The sequence below is a fragment of the Geotrypetes seraphini genome, chromosome 10 (genome assembly GCF_902459505.1).
Source record: "Geotrypetes seraphini chromosome 10, aGeoSer1.1, whole genome shotgun sequence".
Classification (NCBI taxonomy): domain Eukaryota; kingdom Metazoa; phylum Chordata; class Amphibia; order Gymnophiona; family Dermophiidae; genus Geotrypetes; species Geotrypetes seraphini.
Window position 1 is genome coordinate 17,936,442 of NC_047093.1, and position 16,842 is coordinate 17,953,283.

The following is a 16,842-nucleotide window of genomic DNA, read 5'->3' on the forward strand; positions in this document are numbered from 1 at the left end:
GGCATTGAAATTACATTTTTAACTGGGTTTCAAGGTGCCTACCAGCGCCTAAAAAATTGGTGCCAGAATCACATCTTCATAGGCTCTTTAAGCCGCTTAATGCCACTGTGGCATGAGGCAGACAAATGCATCTACGGAGGTGCGATTCTGTACCCGGCATCGTCACATGATTGACATGCCATGGTGCCAGTTACAGAATCCAGCCCACAGTGCCTAGCACAGCTTACTAAAAAGAACCCAAAGTCGGTCCTAGATTTACCCAGGGCAGGATTAATTCGTCGAGGGCCCCTAGGCACACAAGTACACTGGGCCTCCCTGCCCCGCCCCACCCCACCATGCGCCCAGGTAGAAACAGGAAGCTGCGTCAGAGGGAAGCTTTGGGCAAGAAGAACCGCTTGCACAATTACAGTTCCCGTTGCCTTTCTTACCCGCGTTGCTTGCTTGTCTTGCTTTCCGTTGATGGGGGGGGCTCACGTTGCCGATCGATGCTGGAGGGGCCCATCGCCGTTTGGAAAAAACCATCCTTCATCGGGCCCCCCTGACCATTTTGGGCGCTAGGCATGTGCCTACTTGGCGTATTGGTTAATCCTGCCCTGGATTTACCAACCTCCCTTCTATGCATCTGTGACAGTGGGACAAACAACCCATTCATGGATGCAAAGAGGGTAAAACCGAGACTGATACAACCTCTTCCTGATCACCTGAAAGCTCTTCCATCATAGAAATAAACTTATTCTGGAGCCTCGTGTTTGAAGGATCCATTTGTTTTATGCATTGTTTTCACTGTGATCCCAGGATCCTTCAGGAGAGTAAAAGAAACAAGGAAAATGTATCCAAGAACAAGAAATAAGTTTTCAGGTGACCAAAATGAGATAAACCTCTTTTCTAATCCAGAAACCTTTCCTTTGCCCCAGGCATTGGTTAAATAGACAACAGTTAGTCTGGACTAAGGTTTTAAACATATTATTCTGTTGAAATTGCTTGGGTATAGTGTATTTGGTAAAAAAATGAAATGTGTCAAATTCTGTGAAAACCTCAGTGGTTAGCAGAAAAGTTCTAAAGGTTGCCTGAAAGTTTATTTGGTTTTACATTTGCTGTCTTGTGTTCCCTTATCCTGACTTGTCTTAAATCCAGTTTCTTAGGCAAGAGGAAATGGTGAGTTTCAGGGCTCAGCTCCTGTTCAGTCACTGGCCCCTAAAGCAGAGCTTGTGAAAAGAGTGCATTTGGCTTCCCAGGGAGAAGAGACGCTGCTTGCAATAGTGGCTTAGGAGGTGCAGTCCGAGGGACTACCCAGGGCCCCACACTTATTTTGCAGCAAATTTCTTTGAGAGTGAAGATTTAAGAAGGAAGTGGCTCTCTTTAACACTTACGTATTTGCTTTCCCCCAACCCACTCCCAAATATTATAAAGATCCTTGATATAACTTTTGTTGCAGTTGTGTAAAGCAAAGTGAAATTGAAGTTGCCAGAGGATGTGTAGCTAGGTTTACAAAAGGTTTGGACAAGTTCCTGGAGGCAAAGTCCATAGTCTTGAAGAAGGACACGGAACTACTCGAAAGGGTCTGAGAAAAATGACTAAAATGGTTAAGGGGCTGGAGGAGTTGCCGTACAGTGAAAGATTAGAGAAACTGGGCCTCTGCTCCCTTGAAAAGAGGAGACTGAGAGGAGACATGATCGAAACATTCAAAATACTGAAGGGAATAGACTTAGTAAATAAAGACAAACTGTTCACCCTCTCCAAGGTAGGGAGAACTTAGGAGGTGCAGTCCGAGGGACTACCCAGGGCCCCACACTTATTTTGCAGCAAATTTCTTTGAGAGTGAAGATTTAAGAAGGAAGTGGCTCTCTTTAACACTTACGTATTTGCTTTCCCCCAACCCACTCCCAAATATTATAAAGATCCTTGATATAACTTTTGTTGCAGTTGTGTAAAGCAAAGTGAAATTGAAGTTGCCAGAGGATGTGTAGCTAGGTTTACAAAAGGTTTGGACAAGTTCCTGGAGGCAAAGTCCATAGTCTTGAAGAAGGACACGGAACTACTCGAAAGGGTCTGAGAAGAATGACTAAAATGGTTAAGGGGCTGGAGGAGTTGCCGTACAGTGAAAGATTAGAGAAACTGGGCCTCTGCTCCCTTGAAAAGAGGAGACTGAGAGGAGACATGATCGAAACATTCAAAATACTGAAGGGAATAGACTTAGTAGATAAAGACAAACTGTTCACCCTCTCCAAGGTAGGGAGAACGAGAGGGCACTCTCTAAAGTTGAAAGGGGATAGATTCCGTACAAACGTAAGGAAGTTCTTCTTCACCCAGAGAGTGGTGGAAAACTGGAACGCTCTTCTGGAGGCTGTTATAGGGGAAAACACTCTCCAGGGATTCAAATAGGGGGAAACACCCTCCAGGGATTCAATGTAAGGAAGTTCTTCTTCACCCAGAGAGTGGTGGAGAGCTGGAACACTCTTCCGGAATCTGTTGTAGGGGAAAACACCTGCCAGACAAGTTCCTGCTAAACTGGGACGTACACAGGTGAGGCTGGACTCATTTAGAGCACTGGTCTTTGACCTGGGTGCCGCCACGTGAGCGGACTGCTGGGCAGGATGGACCACTGGTCTAACCCAGCAGTGGCAATTCTTATGTTCTTATGTCTGCTATTGAGACAGACATGGGGGAAGCCACTGCTTACCCTGGGATTGGTAGCATGGAATATTGCTACCCTTTGGGGTTCCGCCAGGTACTTGTGACCTGGATTGTCCTCTGTTAGAAACAGGATACTGGGCTAGATGGACCATTGGTCTTACCCAATATGGTTATCTTATGTTCTTAAGTAAAATTACAAAAAAAAAAAAAGTCTCATCTGCTTATAGATCATCAAAACTAAGCCTAAAGGACCCCAAGTTATTCTGACCAAGGGCCCTAATAACCCTAAGGCCACCACAGCTGCCTGCCTCATAAATGTACAATCGGCACGTCATCTCAGGAACAGGAGTTAGGAGTAATGCAACCATCCTATATCTAGAGGACAAGTTCCAAGAGGGACTTCCCTCCTTTTCTGAATGTGAATGCAGGGACCCAAGCCTTCTCCACTTATAGGAAACTTTCTCAGAGCAGCAGAAATCCCCCCTGCAATTTCATAGCCATATGGCCAAGCACTGGCCACATTAAGGACCCCTTTTACAAAGCCACGGTAGCGAGGCTGCCACAGTAAATGCACTGAACCCCTTAGGAATTGAATGAGCTTGGTATATGTACTGCGGCAGCCTCGCTACCGCAGCTTTGTGAAAGACCCCCTAACTGTCACGGTCACCGTTGATCAGTCAGACTAATTACTGCAAGTTGAAAAAAAAAAAATGGTTCATAGACAACGGCGCGAAAGACAAAGGTGCGCCCAGACAATTGAGCGCAGCGCGGAGGCGCGCGCCGCTGTAAATGACTGTTTTTAGGGCTCCGACGGGGGTGTGTGTGGGGGGAACCCCCCCACTTTACTTAATAGACATCGCGCCGGCGTTATGGGGGGTTGTAACCCTCCACATTTTACTGTAAACTTAACTTTTTCCCTAAAAACAGGGAAAAAGTGAAGTTTTCAGTAAAATGTGGGGGGTTACAACCCTCCACAACGCCCCCACAACACTGCGCAATGTCTATTAAGTAAACCCCCCCATGCCCCCCTCCCGTCGGAGCCCTAAAAACAGTAATTTAGAGCGGCGCGCGCCTCCGTGCTGCGCTCAATTGTCTGGGCATGCCTTTGTCCCGGCGCGCTTTTGACCTGACACCAGAAAAATGATCAAAGACACCACTTGAAATAAACTAGTGGCCAAATTTTTTACGGTTGCCGCTAACAACTGGTTTTAATTACTGAGTTTCTTACACTGTATCTCTCTATGTGTAGTTTCGCATAGCTAGGATTGTAAGAGTTAAGCACTGTCATTTTCCGACTTCTAACAATTGTATCCCAATCATCGCAATGTTTTTGGAAATCCCTCCCCTATAAAACCTAGATGTAACCCAGCAGTTCTGGATAAATATTCATTCTAAACTAAACTCTGTGTTTGTAGTACACAGGTGATCTCTTTTAGCTTAAAATAGGCATGATAAAAGATTTGTAGAAACTGACCTCAGGGAGTCAATGACCACAGAAAGGTAACTATATCATTTTTCTAGCATCGCCTCCCTTGAGATAAATCTGTATATAGATGCCAGTAGCATCCAGCCTTCCAGGCATGAAAGCATGATATTGCTCTTAAGAGTTTTTTGCACTTAAAACCTCAGTTTTCAAAATGGTTCACTAAAACAGGACACAAAGGCACAATTTTTGGATTCTGAATAGCTCTTTTGGGGGGTCCTTTTGTTAAGATGTGCTAACTGATTTAGCACGCTCTAAGTGCTAAGATGCCCATAGGATATAATGGATGCCTCAGCGTTTAGTGCGCCTTAATTAAAGGACCCCTTGGTGACAGAAGAACAAATATCCACCATCGGTTGGCACCACAATGCGGATGTTTCAATGTGCCATAGCCCCTTGCTGCTCAGCTCCTGGTTTTTTTTACATCATTTACCTTGTTTTCTATTTATTAATCAATCATACGTATTTCCTGAAATTCTTTCAGACTTTTCAAGATGTACAAAATGCTGTAGTAACTTATATGGTGATTCATTTCCTATGGTTTGTTTGTTGTACCCATTACTTAAGTGAAGTAGAAGTACCCTGAATATTTAACAGAAGCCCATTAAGGCTTTTTAGCACCTTTAACAATCATGTTTATTAATCAATACGTGTGTTAAGACATATGGATATTTTGGTCTACTTTGAAACATTTATTAACCAAGTTCATTAGGGCAAACCATTAATTGTACGTGTATTGTATCCCTTAGCTGTGCCTTTCAGCAATATAACTCGCCCCCTCCCTCCAAGCATCTGTGGATAAATCAGTTGCCATAAATCAGACTTTGTCACCTGATACACAAATCATGTAAGCGGCTGCCTAGTTGTTTAAAAAAAAAAAAGTGAGCAAAATTAGAAATCCGAACTCAGTGCCTCTGCGTGCAATGCTGTTAACTTTTTAACTTTCTTCACCAAAACTGTATTATATGTGTATAAAGTTTACTTACCAGAGAACTACCAGTTCAGATGCTATTGCAGCTGGAATAAAAGCAAGGTGCTCCAGCAGTGTACACTTTTCATGACCCTGCATTAAGCTCATCATCCCTTCAGAAGAGCTTCTGTCTCTTTTTCTTACCCCCCTTTCTTTGCTCCCTTCCTCCTTCGTTTTCCAGGGTGATTATCCCATGACTCAAGCCCCCTAGATGGGGCCAGGGTTTGGATGGACATTTCTGAAACTGTTATCTTCACCTCAATTACGAGGAGGTCAGAGTGCAACCCCTTTCACCGCATTCCTGCACTCCACTGGTCCTCCAACCTGGATCGGTTAGCACCAAACAGTAATGTTTCCACCTGGAGCTGAAATTATGAAACATCCTCCAATCTTCTGTGGGTTGTAAATAGTAGTATCCTGATTTTGCCACTTTTTCCCTGATGAAGGAACTGTTGACTTCTCTGTCAAGGTTGTATATATCATATCAGCAGCATGCTTCTAATGTGCCAGTGCATATTTCTGTTCTGGAAAAAAATAAGAATAAAACAATGGTTTTACAAATGACAGTAGTTTCCTCCTGGTGGTTCTTTCATCTCAAATACCATATTTCCAGCACTAACCTTTCAGAGACTGTATATGGCCGTTTGATTGAGGATGGGTTGGGGAGGGCATCAATTGGCTGGGATGGTGTAGATGGGCTGGAGTGAGCTTTGACGGAGACGTCAGTAGTTGAAACCTAAGCACGGTAACGGGCAGAACTTTGGATTCTTGCCCAGAAATAGCTAAGATGAAAAAAAAAGAAAATTTAGATTGAATCAGGTTGGGCAGACTGGATGGATCATTCGGGTCTTTATCTGCCGTCATCTACTCTGTTACTATGTTACTTGTTTCAGTTTCAGGTTTAAGGAAGAAGATGGATCTTCTGGAAGATTTATTCAGTCTCCGTTCTGGAAAACTGGACGTCTCATTGAATGCATCGTTTAAATATGATACAACGCATGTCCAGCAATAAGCCAAAAATCACAAAAAAACGGACCCTAAGCTATCATGTAAATATAGAGTATAATGGCAGCAAAAAAGATCACTTATAAAGGCAAATTTGTGTGAGGTAGACTTCATGAAATTTCAGCGCCCCCCCTCCCCCCAGCAGCCAGATCTGTTCTGGAAGGAGCCCTGAAGCATGGACCCTTTCCGAGGTCTGTCACTGTGATACCTATCCATCCTACTGGAGAGACTTACACGGTCTGTGTCCCATATGTGGTGATTTGGTATAGGATGGGCTGGGGAGAGCATCAATGGGAACTCCACTAACTTGGAACATGAGGATGTTACTGGCCAGACTTATTTTTATTTTTTTACAGGGCTGCTCAATTCCGGTCCTCGAGATCTACAGGCAGGCCATGTTTTCAGGATCTCCACAATGAACATGCATGAGAGAGATTTATATACCAAGAAGGCAGTGCAGGCAAATCTCTCTCATGCATATTCATTGTAGATATCCTGAAAATCTGGCCTGCCTGTAGATCTCGAGGACCAGAATTGAGCAGCCCCATGGTAGATCTCCTGCAAACAGGATGATTGGATAGGCTGGAGTGAGCTTGGATGGCAACTTCAGCATTTGGAACCTAAGACAATACCAGGTGGACTTTACAGTCTATGACCCAGAAATAGCAAAGAAGAGACAAGTTAATTTAATCATGTATTTGTAATGGGTATAACTAATGGGCAGACTGGATGGACCATTCAGGTCTTTATCTGCCTTCATTTACTATGTTACCTGGCAGAAACCCAAAGAGTAGCAACATTCCAGAGCTGAGATTGTGATGTCATAATGCCTCATTCCACCAATGGCTAAGAGCCAACCTCATCAGTGATGTCACAATGGCTTGATTAGATGGCAACTTCAGCATTTGGAATCTAAGACAATACCAGGTGGACTTTATAGTCTATGGCCAAGAAATATCAAAGAAGAGACGAGTTAATTTAATCATGTATTTTTAATGGTTATAACTAATGGGCAGACTCGATGGACCATTCAGGTCTTTATCTGCCATCATTTACTATATTACTAATTTGGAAGTGGTTATAATACAAACAAAATCCTCACATTAACCTGGGTAGTCTTTAACTCCCTCCCTGCCCATTTCTCAACCCAATAAACAGACAGGTAATCTGTTTGGCATATAAGGTCACAACTTCATTACATATATACAAGGAGTCCATTGAAGCCACACACAAACATTTTACCGAGCTCCAGCCTTCAGCCTGCCCTCCCACCCAGCTGGGCAAGGGCAGTAGTTGACGTGGCCTTCCCACCAGCCTGCAGCCCTAAGATTTATGCCCCTTCCAACTCCTGGGCAGAGTTGATCTGTGAGTCCCTTGGCCGCCCCTTGCTGCAGTGCGGCCCTTTTGCCCCGCTCTTGCTGGTTCCAGACCCCCCTCCCATTTCTGGGTTCTCATATATGTATACCTTTCCCATTACCTATGAGTTGAGGGTGGGGGTAGAAGCAGAAGAAGAAGAAGGAGAGTAAGCCATCTGGTTTGCCCCCCCTTTTATCTCTTACCTGCTTGCCCACCTCCAGGAAGGCCCAGGTCTGCCCTTGACCTTCATCGGCTAACTGTTCTGTACCAAGGGACACCATGCCTGTCCTTGCTAATCCCAGGAGAGAAGAGAAGGATCAAGAACCACCACTCTTCCCCACCCTGGGGATGAGGGGCAACAGGGCACCAGGTTACCCTTGCTCATCTTTGCAATCCAGCCCAGGGGTTCCTATTATGAATGGAGGCCCCTGGCATCTGGCTGGATCAGCGGACCAGGACCCTATTTGTTTGTTTTACTAAAAAATATGATGCGATAAGCAAGAGATCTCACATGTTGGGTAGCAGGTTTGATCTGCTTGTTTCAATATTTCAAGATTACTATGATTAGTTTAACAAATGTGATGGTGTGCCCCATAAAAAGATTTATGAATTCTCCTTTGTTTTTTCTTCTTCCCTAACCAGCTATTTGGTGTTCCTTTCTCTCTGCTTGTTTTATCCTGTAAACCACCGTGTTACTGTATGTCCCAAGAAAGGCAATTTAGTAAATATAAATGAGACAAAAGAGGGGGAGCTCATAGCTTCTAGACCTGGCTGCCTACTATTCCAGCTTAACCTGAATCCAGATCAATAAGGTCAAGTTTTAGCAGGACAGAGGCCTCATATGAGGATGCAGAATTGCTCAAGCGGTGACATGGCCACAAGGGGAGACGTGGAGGCCTAGGCCTCTGCCTGCTTTTGGCTCAGGGCCCCTAAAGTAGTTTAATGAAACAGCCCCCAGGTTCACCAGACATCAGCTAACTTCCAGGTCAATAGGCATACCTGCATTTTCAATGCCAAGAGCCACATATGCCCCAAAATTGAATATCTGGAGTTAGGTCATCCTGCTGTTGGAAGTAGCTTAGCACTGTGGCTAAATATTGCCCTCTAAGCTTCTAACTGAAGCAATGGAGCAGTAGTGGGGATTTGAATTCTGGTTTCCCTGGTTCTTAACCCACCATGCTAACCTCTAGGCCAGTGGTTCCCAACTCTTTCCTGGAGGGCCACCAGGCAGTCAGGTTTTTGGGATAGCCCTAATGAATATGCATGAGAGAGATTTGCATATAATGGAGGCGACAGGCATGCAGATCTGCCCCATGCATATTCATTAGGGCTATCCTGAAAACCTGACTGGCTGGTGGTCCTCCAGGACAGGGTAGGGAACCACTGCTCTAGGCTACTCCTCCATGTGTTCACCACCTGTCATGTCCTTATAAAGCGAAGTACAGAGCACGCCAATGACCAACTCAGCCTGTGACTAAGCCAAGATGTCGCTGCACCAGCCCTTCTGTAAAAGTCTTGGCAACAGACTGATCTGGCAGGTAATGTGTGCTCATTGAGTGCTTGTTCAAGGACAGTTGCCTGCCATTGTTCAGATGTAAAATCTTGAGAGCTCCTCTTTCATTTCATATGGTAATGCATATTTGCATATAGATTAAACCTGTTTAGACTGATCAGAACTGCCCTGAGTATAGTAAGAATAACTCATTGGAAAGAGCTTATCAATATACATGGGTTAGCTACAGAACAATAGGAGACTTTAACAGATCTTAACCTTCAATAATTAGAGCTACTACTTAGCGTACTGACTGAAGGGCTTTAGAGAGTTTTTAGTTGTTTAAACAAATTTTTAAGCCTTCCGCATCTATGAATGATTGACAAAATGATTTGCAAATTATGTTCTGTCTGAAAGCAAGTTAATGTCGTAGTTTGTACAGGAAAATATTCATTCCATCTTTCCCGGATCTCTCATAATGGGTCTCGCCCATCCAGCAGATAAAAACTGGAAGAAGTCGATACAGCCATTTCTAGCAATAAGAAAAAATATAGCCAATGCATGCTGTATAAGCTCAAAAAAGCATGGGATAAACACAGAGGACCTAGAATCAGAAAATAATAGTAAATATTGAAGAACTAAGGCCAGCACTGGGCAGACTTGTACGGTCTGTGTCTATATATGGCCTTTTGGATGAGGATGGGTGGGGAAGGCTTCATTGGATGGGAGGGTGTAGATGGGCTGGAGTGAGCTTTGACGGAGACTTCAGTAGTTGGAACCCAAGCACAGAACTGGGCAGAGCTTTGGATTCTTGTCCAGAAATAGCTAAGAAAAAGGAAAAAAAAACAACAAATTTTTAGATTGAATCAGGTTGGGCAGACTGAATGGACTATCCGGGTCTTTATCTGCCGTCATCTACTATGTTATGTTACTATGTTACATGTAACCTAAACATTTTTCTAGAAATGGAAATTAATTTTATTTTATTAATGAGGGTTTGTGCCAGGAGAGATGGGGCAAATGAAACTTAGTGAGCCCAATGTATACCTTCCCTCCAACTTTTATGAAGGGTTCTAACAATTGGGGTCATTTATGTGCATAGCAAAAGGTCCTTTTATTCCTGGACCTGCGGCTAGAAAGTGACATCAGAGGAAGAGCCAATACTGGCACGAAAGCAGCTTGGGGGTTGCTGCTCGCACCAGGAATGTCACAGAGGTGCGGGGGAAGGGAAGCGGTACACGTGCGGCAGGAGGGGGGCGGAAAAGGAGCGTGTGGAAGTGGGGGGATGGAGAAGAGGGCAGGGGAGGGGCGCCACCGCCCCGAGCGCCTCTTACCCTTGCTACGCCACTATGCACGCTAAAGATTAGTACGTACTAAATGCCTTGCAACTGATAGGAATATGATGAGCTGCATGGCATTTAGGCCAAAATTCTGTACAGGACGCACTGCAGCTAGGTAAGTGGTAGGGCCCTAACGCCGCCCAACCAGGGGACACATTTAAAAAAAAAAAAAAATTGAAGGCACTGTTCTATGGCACCAGTCTTGCATCTATAGAGGCGAACAGGGGCGCCTATGGAAGCCTAAGGCCAGCGGGGGCGTGGCTTGCATAGGAAGTGGCCTTAGGCATTCTTATGCGCCTCCATAGGTGTGAGAAATACACCATTTCATGTACATAGTATATAGAAATATAACTATATCCCCCTTCTAACAATAAGTGATAATGCTAAACTACTTTATTACTATAATAATAATATTTCATTTCCATCTTTCCAGTATTTTTCCCTCCCCTACCCTTCTCCCGCCCCGGATGTGTAATGGAAAAAAAAAAAACCAAACAAACTCAGAAGGCAAAATATTCTCATTTACTGTGAATCAACAAATAAAGCCAATGGACTCCATATTTTTTTTTAAATAAAGCACTAAATCCTAAACATTCTGCATTCATTCTTTCATATTGATACGTAGTACATACAGTTGTCCACCAAAATGTATAATTTAATCTATCATGGATTTTCCAATTCTTTGTGATCAATTGCTTTAATATGCTTGCCTACATTTACGGTGCCTGTATTACAAAACAGCTGCGATTCTACAAATGGTGCAAATGACACACCGTTTATAGAATCGGCGCCTTAGTGCACAATGTAGTAAAAGGACTCTTAAATTAGCTAATTAGTGCTATATTGGCAGTAAGTGTGAATAATTGGCATCAAAGGGCATTAGTTTGTAGTTGCATGCATTATGACTTACACCCCTATTCTATAAATGCAGAGGGCCATTTTTGATATAACGTCTACATTTGGCTTTGAGAAAAATGTCCAAAAATCGGATGGAGAAAAAGTCCATTTTCAAAACCGCAAGACATCTATCTTTTTTTTTTTTTTTGTTTTCCTTTCTAAAATGACCTATCTAGACCTTTTGGCCCCTAATGCATCTATCTTTTTTGGTCATTTTCAAACAGGAAACCATCCAAATGCAAAACGTCCAAAACCAAGCCATTTGGACACAGGCGGGGCCACCACCTTTATTACTAAACTGGTCACACAGACATGCCAGCAGAGCAGTGGGGCATCTTAGGGGGCACGACTATAAACTTCACATAAAGGGTGCCAGGTACCCATATCAACAGAACTCCCTTACATTGTATGCTGTGCCCCCAAAAACCTAGTAGACCTACTTGTCTACCACCCCAATAGCCCTTATGGCTGCAGGAGTCACCTCTATGCAGGTACGGTACATTTTTTTCCGGTTAAACCATATTTTATATTGTATATGTCAATCTCTTTTATTTATTTTATGATGGGAACAATATGATTGATTAATATGGTACATTGTTAGAACATATCAACTAATGTGTTTTATCTCCTTTTCTTGAACTTATGTCTTCTCTCCTGTCTATTTCATTTCTGATGTATTTAATCATTTGTGATTCTTGTTTAATTATGGACGCACTTCACATTTGTTAATGATATTGTTCCTTGTTGGAGCACCCATATTGTTGGCTTTGTATTTCATCTTTTATAAAATCAATAAAACTATTTGAACTTAAAAAAAAAGGTTTTGGTGGGCTCACCCTGCCCCCATAAATATACTAGTTAGGATAGGATATGGGTCTGGGTCCCCTTCTCTGGAGTCCACTGCACTGCCCACCAGGCTGCTCCAGTCACCTGCTTACTGTGCCCTGTTCTCAATCATGTCCGTGAACCCACTATATATAAAACCACTGCAGACCTCACAGCATACCCTGAAGAAAGCCACAGCATGATGGCTGAAACGGTTCTTTCTACGTAGACGCAGCGAGACCCAGAAACCTGCTACAATTAGGTCTAGCCATGTTATCTGTAGCTGTGTTTCATTCAGATCTTTGGGGGGTTGGGGTTAGTGACCACTGAAGGAGTGGGGGAGAGCATGCTTTCATCCCTTCAGTGGTCATCTGGTCAATTTGGGCGCCTTTTTAACCCATATTCATTTTTAAAACAGGCCTAGCCCCAAACGTACAAATTTTGCCCTGGACGTTTTGTAAAAAGTTTGCTTATCGCTGCAAAACATCCAAGTGGTAAGCGTGCCCAAATCTCACCCATAACATGCCTCCAACACACTCCCTTGAGATTAAGACACATTGCAGACAAAAAGCCTAGCAAAACGTCTTAAAAGTTGGTTTTGGAAATGGCGACTTGGATGTTTTGGCAAGAAAAATGCTAGTTTTCTGGACATCTTTTTGTTTTGAAAATAAGCCCCTTAGCACCTAATTTCCCTGGTGCTCAGCTCTGTGGGGAGGCATGGATGAAGAAAAGGCTTGGGCAAGCTAGGGATGGGAAAAGGAATTAGGTTCTAAGTTATAGAATACTGTCAGTTATACGATTAACTGGCTGTATTTGGGTGCCAGCATTCACACCTGTCCTTGAAGTGGCATAAATGCTCATGCCTAGAGTTAGGTGGCCCAAATGTGGACTTACACTAGTATTCTAGAACCTCAACTATGGTAGGGTTACCAGATTTTATGTATGTATCCAATAGGAAAAAGAAGGTACTTATGCCCTTGTATAAGACTCTGGTGAGACCTAATTTACAGTTTTGTGTACAATACTGGAGACTAAACCATCAAAAAGATATAAACAAGATAGAGTCAGTCCAAAAGAAGGCTACTAAAATGGTTGGTGGTCTGTGTCATAAAGCATACAGGCACAGACTTAAAGATCTCAATATACATATATGTATGTGTGGAGTGTGTGGTGCAGTGGTTAGAGCTTCAGCCTCAACACCCTGAGGCTGTGGGTTCAAATCCCTTGTGACCCTGGACAAGTCACTTAATCCCCTCATTGCCCCAGGTACACTAGATAGAGTTTGAGCCCACCAGGACAGATAAGGAAATATGATAAAGTACCTGAATGTAAACCACATAGGATATAAGTGGTATACTTTGGAGGAAAGGTGGGAAAGGGGAAATATGATAGAGGTTTGAATACCTACATGGCATAAATGTATGAGGCAAATCTCAATTGAGAGGAAGCTCTGGAATGAAGAGGCATAAGATGAAAGGGAATAGATTCAGAAGTAACCTCAGAAAATACTTTTTCACAGAGAGGATGGTGAATGGCTTCTCAGTAGAGGTGAAGACATGAAGAGCATATCTGAATTCAAGACAGCTTGGGACAAGTATGTTGGCTCTCTAAGGGAGAGGAGGGGATAGTAGATGGCATGGATAAGCAATATGGTCTTTATCTGCCTTCATTTTTCTGTTTCTATGTTTAGGTGATTGCCTAGGGTGGCAGTTCCCAGTGGGACAACAATACTGGTTGCTGTAAACAGAAAACAATAGGTCTTGAAAACTACACAGCATGTGAACATAATCATCATACTGGGTCAGACCAAAGGTCCGTCAAGCAGCCCACTTTCCTGTATCAGTTTCCATGCTATATCAGTGACTTTCCCCAGATCATTTTTACAGTGTGTACTTTGCCCACCTTCCCAGCTGGTAAATTTTAAATAACCCATCTGCCAGGGTGAAGCATAGTAAATAGTTTAGGGCAACTACCTTCATTGTAGGAGGGGGTGCATAGCTGCTCAGGGTCCTTAATACCTTTACAGCCTTACATCAGCCCTGTCAACAGGCGGCTCCAGTGAGTCCTGCTCCTGCCCAAGGTCTATCAGAGAGGAAACCAACAGGGCCACTTGGCCCAGTCTCACTCTCCATTTGGAAAATTGCTTCTTTATACAGTGATACCTTGGAATCCGAACGTCCCAGTACTCAAACAACTTGGAATCTGAACAAAAAAATTGGAGGAAATTTTGCCCCGGAATCCGAAAACCCTGCACATTGTTCGTGTGTGTTTGTGCGTATGTTTCCCCAGCGCTCGGGCCACCCATACGTCGTTCGGTTCATTGTCGGAAGCTGTAGTTAAAGCATCTCATGTGATTTTCGCCTTTGTGTAGTGTACTGAGGAAAATACTGTACTGCAGGGGTGTCCAACTTGAGGCCCAAGGGCCGCATGTGGCCCCATGAAGTATTTTGTGTGGCCCCGGTAGAGGGCGATGCAGTGTTTTCCTCTACTGCCCCCAGGTGTTTACCATCTTGCCGACTCCCTCCTCTGTCTTGCTGCAGCGTTTGCGCATTTGTGCAGCACCAGAAACATTTTTTTTCGGCCAATGAGGCCCAGGGAAGCCAAAAGGTTGGACACCCCTGCTGTACTGTATTATTATTTGTTAATATTTCACCTTAAAATCCAGTGTATTTACTGTTAAAATTTGAGTGTGTGGGACCCAGGAACGGATTAATCCAATTTCTATTATTTTAAATGGGAAAAATTGTCTTGGAACTCAAACGGGGTTCTGGAACGGATTAAGTTCGGATTCCAAGGTCTCACTGTATTTTTTTTTTTAAGTATAAGTTTCAGGATTCAGGACCTTCTTCGTGGACCTGTAGCTCACATTGTCCCATATTATTTTCAAGTAACCTAATTGTAAACCCGCCTAATTCCTTTGCGCATGCGAAGTGGAAGTGAAAGGCCTGTTGGCCCTGCAGCGTTCCTCCCCGCCATCAGGCGTCGCTGCTCCTATGCGTTCAACCATACAAGTTAGCGGCCTGCTCTTTCGCTGTTTTGTGTTCCCCTCCCCGGCCACGACTCTCGCGAGACGCTCGAGAATGCCGGGAGAGTTCCTCTTCCAAGATGGCGGCGCTGAGCGAGGGCTTCGCGCTGTGTGGGCTCGCGGCGGGCTCGGCCGCTCTGCTGGGGCTCGAGCCGGGTGGGGGCCCTGACCGTGCGCTGCTGACCGACCCGGGCCGCACCGTCACGCTTTATAAAGTGAGGGAAGGGGCTTTATAAAGTGAGGGGAGGGGCTGTAGCGCGAGACCTCGAAGAACCCCCCTGCGTTTCGCGGGTTTTCTCTTCCCTGGCCTTGTCTTGCTACTTCGTAGAGCTGCGTGTGATAAGGAGATGCTGGTGTGCGTTGATTTAGCGGTTCAAGTGATTACACAAAATTGGAAAAACCATGATAGATTGAACTATACATTTTGGTGGACGAATGTATGTCTCGCATACAAATACGAAAGAATGAATGCGGAATGTTTGGGGTCCAGTGTTTCATTTAACAAAGTATGGAGTCCATTGACTTTATTGGTTGCCTCGCATTAATGGTTTTTGCATCTTTCTTCTAAGTTTTCCTTGCACATACATCCAGGTGGGGGGAGGGGGACTGTATTTGGGAAATTGATATTAATTCTTCATAATGTAATCACTAAAGATGTCTTATATTATTAAGAATTGAGAGAAGGGTGGGTGAAAATAAGATACTTTATATTAATTGTACTATATAGTGTAATCTCTAATAATTTTTGTGTTTAATCAAATGTATTACACTGCTTTAGTTTGTAAAACAATAAAATTATTAAAAAAAAAAAATCTTATCGTTTTCCTAGGTATCGGATCAGAAGCCCCTGGGTAGCTGGACAGTGAAGCAAGGTCAGAGAATCACCTGTCCTGCTGTCTGTAATTTTGAAACAGGCGAATTCATTACTGTTCACGATAGCAAGGTGAGAATTTCTGTGTGTTTTTGCTGTAGAGTTCACAAATCCACATATGTGTTGTAATACGCACGGGTAGAAAGAATGTGGTCAGTGTACAGAAATAGTACTTACATCCTGTGAGTTGCTAGATGAATTAAAAAACTTGTATACATTTACCCCCTCTCATCCTGTCACTTCATTGGCTCCCTATCCATTTCTGCTTACAGTTTAGACTCTTGTTACTGACCTACAAATGTATTCGCACTGCAGCTCCTCAGTATCTCTCAACACTCCCCACCCTATCCCCGCACGTCGCTCATCATTTAAGTTGGTAGTTCCCAACCCTATCCTGGAGAACCACCAGCTAGTTGGATTTTCAGGATAATCCTAGTGAATATGCATGAGAGAGATTTGCATATAATGGAGGTGACAGGCATGCAAATCTGCCCCATGCATACTCATTACAGCTATCCTGAAAACCTTTCTGGCTGTTGGTCCTCCGGGACAGGGTTGGGAACCACTGATTTAAGTCTCTCTTATCTGTTCCCTACCCCTCTACAGCCAGTTCTAGATTCCATCCCTTCTACCTTGCTGCACTGTATGCCTGGAACAAATTGCCTAACTGTCTCTGGCAGTATTCAAATCCAGACTCAAAGCCCACTTCTTTGAAAATGCTTTTAATTCCAAATTCCAACCTACCTTCTAAGCACCAATATCTGTCTTATCATTCCCTCTGTAATTGCTCCACCTGAGTACAATGTATTGACTCTTGCCCTGTTTGTCTGTCTTGACTAGATTGTAAGCTCTTTTGAGCAGGAGCTGTCTCTTCTGTGTTTTAATATACAATGCTGTGAATGTTTAGTAGCACTATAGAAATGATTAGTAAACATCCAGTTTTT

The 16,842-nt window shown here is 43.7% G+C and overlaps 1 protein-coding gene across 2 annotated transcripts in view; it reads left to right on the plus strand.

Moving 5' to 3' along the window:
• Positions 1-15,033: 15,033 nt before the first annotated feature.
• Positions 15,034-16,842, plus strand: part of NOL11 (nucleolar protein 11) — a 76,832-nt gene continuing 75,023 nt past the window's right edge. Inside the window, exons 1-2 of one of the 2 annotated variants that reach the window (XM_033961489.1) lie at positions 15,034-15,242; positions 15,857-15,970. In XM_033961489.1, the coding sequence (XP_033817380.1) occupies positions 15,108-15,242; positions 15,857-15,970 (249 nt within the window). In that variant the 5' untranslated portion in view covers positions 15,034-15,107. Of the gene's footprint in view, positions 15,243-15,273; positions 15,383-15,856; positions 15,971-16,842 lie in introns of those variants that run through there. The other variant, XM_033961490.1, reaches the window with a different exon arrangement.